Source organism: Arachis hypogaea, chromosome 10 (assembly GCF_003086295.3).
Source record: "Arachis hypogaea cultivar Tifrunner chromosome 10, arahy.Tifrunner.gnm2.J5K5, whole genome shotgun sequence".
In the NCBI taxonomy this organism is placed as follows: domain Eukaryota; kingdom Viridiplantae; phylum Streptophyta; class Magnoliopsida; order Fabales; family Fabaceae; genus Arachis; species Arachis hypogaea.
This window is the reverse complement of record NC_092045.1, coordinates 11563290-11568368: the sequence shown is the minus strand read 5'-3', so window position 1 is coordinate 11568368 and position 5079 is coordinate 11563290. Positions and strand designations below refer to the sequence as shown.

Genomic DNA, 5079 nt, shown 5'->3' with positions numbered 1-5079 from the left:
TTATTGATAAATAATAATAATTATATATAATAACTAAACAATCTTCAGGTCGATAGTCATATATGTTTAAAATAAATAAATAATCTCTATTAATACTAAATCAAATCAACTAAATTTAATTTATATGTATATACTTCAAAAATAATAAATTAAATCAACTAGATTTAATTTATTATTGATATAGCATATATAATAAATTAAATTTAATTTATTCAATTTGTATTAAAAATTATAAATTAAATTTAGTTGATTCAATTTACATAAAATTAAATGTATATAAATTATTTTATTTTAGAATATTTGTATAATATTAATTCTTATTTAATTTATTTATATAATTTATTTTAATTATTTTTAATGTATATTTTATATTTTAGATATATTTTATATAAATATTTAAATTTTAATATATACAGTAACATAATTATTAAAAAAATGATAAAATTATACAAGTTAACATAGTAATTATTATAGATTATAACATAACAGTGAAACCAACAACTTTTCTCTCATCTTCCCCCTTTTTTTTTATTATTCACTCCACCAAACCTCACCTACCTCTCTTTGGCACACGCATAAAAAACCCACTATAAAACTTCATTTTTGCACACGCACTGCTCTCTCGCTCGGACTTGCTCCTTCATTTTTCAATTCCACCCGAAAAGGAGAGTGATCGATCCATCGAGTGAGTGAGTGTCTTTGTGTTTTCATTAATCATTATGGCACTTTCAAGTGTAACAACTTTCTCAACTTCGTTGTCGCATGAGACAACTCAACACTTTCTCTCATCTCACCAACCCTCTTCCAAAATCAAAACCGTTGTTGCCACCAACCATCACCACCAACCAAGACGCATCTTGGCCGTCCACGCAGCCGACGCTCCCAAAGGCGCTGCCACCACATCCGCCGCCGTGACAACCACGAAGAGCGGATCCAAGTGGAATGTGGACAGCTGGAAGTCAAAGAAGGCGCTTCAACTGCCGGAATACCCGGACAAGAATGAGCTGGAGACGGTGCTGAAGACGATAGAGTCGTTCCCGCCGATCGTGTTCGCGGGAGAGGCTCGGAGGCTGGAGGAGAGGCTGGCGGAGGCGGCGATGGGGAAGGCGTTCTTGCTGCAAGGCGGTGACTGCGCGGAGAGCTTCAAGGAGTTCAGCGCAAACAATATAAGGGATACTTTTAGAGTGCTTCTTCAGATGGGTGCTGTTCTCATGTTTGGTGGACAAATGCCTGTTGTTAAGGTTTTTTTTTTTTTCTTTTCTCCCTTATTCTCTTTTGGTATTTTTCTTTTATTACAATTACACTAAAATTAATCGTTAAAGTCAGTTACAATATAAAATTTATATTAAGATATAAATATATATTGAAAATAAATTAAACTACACATATATTTTTGTAACTAATTTTAATAGTTGATTTTGGTGTACAAATAACATTTTTATTTCTTTTAACAAAAATAAATAAAGAAATTAAGGAAGAAAATCAAGGTCCAACGCACTATTTATTATTTAAAAACTGAAATTTTAATAAATTTATGTAAAATTTATACTTAAACATTAAAAATCGTTAAATAATAATTTAATTAAATATATTAAATTATTTGACAATTTTTGAGTACCAAATATAGGTTTTCATAAAAAATAAAGATTTTGATACCGGTTAGCAAAATTTTTATTTGGGATGTTCACTTATTCTTTCATTTGAAAACATAATTCTGACACGTTTTATTAGCATTTTTGCACTATTTTGACATGAAAAAGAAAATACGAATTTCGGTCATTAACTTGTTATGAATCTAGGATACATTGAATGAATCTGGCTGCAGAGACAGTGCATAGAGCGAGGAGAGTAGCAGCCAATAATTTACTTTTTTTGGTATTAAATTTATATCATTAAAGCATACCAAAAATATATATTCTTAAAATTAAATATTTATATAATTATTATGTAACTTATATGGTTAATTTAAAGTAGTATATGTAACCAAATGAAACTTAAGTAGCATATTTCAAGTATATTCTCATTTATTTTATTCGGTTTACAAAAAGATCGAAGCAATAATTCCATTATAATATGCCATCTTTCATCAAAATCAGATAGTCATTGTGTTTTTCAATTTTAGAAAAAGGAAATTAATTTTTAGACACATTATAATATGATTGGTATAAGCAGATTCGTGTATATCAATGTGGGACCAAACTTTTCTTTTTGATTTTGGCTTTCTAGTGTTTCTTTGTGTGTTCTGTTATTTGATGTTGAAATAATGTGATTAATTCTACGTTAATCATTATAAAATAATGAATTATGTTAATGAAAAAAATCGTATAATGATTGTTAATTATCATGTATAGTACCCCAATCACTACATAATGATAATTGATTGTTTCATATAATTGATAGAAAAGTAAATTTCATTGAAATTAAACACATTTAAGTAAAATTTATTCCGCTGAAATTTCAACTTTTGTATTGTTAACGATTGTTTAAGGTGGGAAGAATGGCGGGTCAATTTGCGAAACCAAGGTCAGACCCATTTGAAGAAGTGAATGGAGTGAAGCTGCCAAGTTACAAGGGTGACAACATCAATGGTGATGCCTTTGATGAGAAATCAAGAATCCCAGACCCTCACCGGATGGTGAGGGCTTATTGCCAATCGGCAGCAACACTGAACCTTCTCCGGTCCTTCGCCACCGGAGGCTACGCTGCAATGCAGAGGATCAATGAGTGGAATCTTGATTTTGCACAGAACAGTGAGCAGGGAGACAGGTAATTACTAATTAATTAAGCTATGCAATGTTGGAATAACCTATGCTTTGGAACTCATTCGGTTTTTTTTATATCAGATGTCATAATTTGTCCTTAGAGCAATGTTAATTGGTATGCAGCAATAACTATGTTATGTATATACCAAAAATCAGTGATCTTATATACTAAAAGTATATTGTTGATGGTGGAACAGGTACCATGAGCTGGCGAACCGGGTGGACGAGGCCTTAGGTTTCATGGCGGCCGCAGGGCTGACCCTAGACGACCCTCAGGTGACATCTACTGAATTCTGGACATCACATGAGTGTCTATTATTGCCTTATGAACAATCATTGACAAGGTTGGATTCAACTTCTGGATTATACTATGATTGCTCTGCTCACTTGCTCTGGGTTGGTGAGCGTACTCGCCAACTTGATGGTGCTCATGTTGAGTTCCTTAGAGGAATTGCTAACCCTCTTGGCATCAAGGTAACACGCCTTCCCTTCTATTATTTGTTATTGTCACTTTTGGGTATTATGGGATGTCTTAATTAACTATGTCATATTCATATATTTACAGGTGAGCAACAAAATGGATCCAAATGAGCTGGTGAACCTCATTGAAATCTTGAACCCCAATAACAAGGCAGGAAGGATAACAATAATAGTGAGAATGGGTGCTGAGAATTTGAGAGTCAAGCTTCCTCATTTGATTAGAGCTGTTCGTAGGTCTGGTCAAATAGTCACATGGGTTTCTGATCCCTGCCATGGCAACACCATTAAGGCACCCTGTGGCCTCAAAACAAGACCCTTTGATGCAATTTTGGTAACTTCTCTCATTAATCTCGCTCTACTTCATTAATAGCAATTTTATTTTACATATATATTATCATTCATTTTCGGCAATAGTACTAAATGATAGATAAATTTGTTTATACAGTATTCTAGGCAACTGTGTCTGTAATGTTAGATTCTATATACAGAAATGTAGGGTATCAGAATTTATTAATGTTGACTAGTTATTAATTCAATGTTTTTAGTTTAGTTGTTTTAGTGATAATCCAATAATATATTTTATTTTATATTTTTAAACATTAATAATTAATTAATAATAAAAAATAATAAATTTTAATAATCCGCTTACATTTTTCATTTACATAATACAAGAATATTGAGCGTCATATATCCTAAAATTTATGAGAAATTAATTTATGTATTTTCAAATAAAAGGAGCCTTATATATTATCATATTGTCTAAATTTAACATATGTCTATATAAGTTATCCTTTTTTCCCCTTGCAAATTACAAAAAAAATTATTAAGGACAATAAAATAATATAAATTATTTACTTATTTGGAAATGGATATTGTCCATCCTCTTTTAATAATATGACTCTTTTTCATATATTTATTTATATAAAAACACAAAAAAAAATTGTGAAATGATGACATTATTAAACATAGGAGTACCAATATTATTGCCTCCCATAAATATAGCATCTTGTTATATACTTCTTTTTAATCCAATTATTTATTGTAATTATGTATGAATATGGTCATGTTTATATGTTAATATGTTTTGTAGAATGAGGTGAGAGCATTCTTTGATGTTCATGAACAAGAAGGTAGCCATGCTGGAGGCATCCATGTAGAGATGACCGGACAGAATGTGACAGAGTGCATCGGAGGATCCAACACGGTGACGTTCGATGATCTGAGCTCGCGATACCACACGCATTGCGATCCGCGGCTCAATGCATCCCAGTCTCTTGAGCTTGCCTTCATAGTTGCAGACAGGCTAAGGAAGAAGAGGATTGGAACCAATGGTTTCCTCTCCAACAAGGCCAATTAATAATTAGTCTTTTATTATTATTTGCTCCTATAATAAGTACTTTCTGTTTGTTTGATTTTTTTTCTTTTTCTTTTTCTTTCTTCTAAGAGGTTATATTTACAAATTAAAAGCCTCTAAGATATAGTAGCAATAATGTTTCGGTTAATGCTTGTCATTTACCGAAACAACCTAAGCTTTTCATGTGGTTTTTGAAGATATATATGATTTTGTGCATTATGGGAATACATAGAGGAACAATCCATTATTTCTAAGTACGAATGTTCTGAACGTTGGTAAATTTTTCTATGAAAAAACAGAATTAACGTTATATCTGATAAAAATAAATTTCAATTGATAAAAATAAATTTATTCACATTAAACTGCTGATATGACAATTAACTCGTACACATGGCAATTAAGTGGTTACATGTTACGAAAGGAATAATTCAATATTTGGAATTTTCATAAAAAAAAGTAAAATCTCAGTCCGATTCCAACTAT

At 31.2% G+C, this 5079-nt stretch overlaps 1 protein-coding gene across 1 annotated transcript; it reads left to right on the top strand.

Moving 5' to 3' along the window:
• Nucleotides 1–596: 596 nt before the first annotated feature.
• LOC112715156 (phospho-2-dehydro-3-deoxyheptonate aldolase 2, chloroplastic) lies at nucleotides 597–4850 on the top strand. Its single transcript, XM_025766923.3, has 5 exons — nucleotides 597–1241; nucleotides 2489–2766; nucleotides 2960–3236; nucleotides 3328–3573; nucleotides 4333–4850. Exons 1-5 carry the CDS (start codon nucleotides 720–722, stop codon nucleotides 4597–4599), a joined length of 1590 nt encoding a protein of 529 aa, XP_025622708.1. The 5' UTR covers nucleotides 597–719; the 3' UTR covers nucleotides 4600–4850.
• Nucleotides 4851–5079: the final 229 nt, after the last annotated feature.

Coding starts and splice junctions, on each gene's coding strand:
- LOC112715156 (XM_025766923.3), top strand. CDS start 720: ATGGCACTTTCAAGTGTAACAACTTTCTCAACTTCGTTGTCGCATGAG. Junction 1,242..2,488: donor GACAAATGCCTGTTGTTAAG/GTTTTTTTTTTT, acceptor CGATTGTTTAAG/GTGGGAAGAATGGCGGGTCA. Junction 2,767..2,959: donor AACAGTGAGCAGGGAGACAG/GTAATTACTAAT, acceptor ATGGTGGAACAG/GTACCATGAGCTGGCGAACC.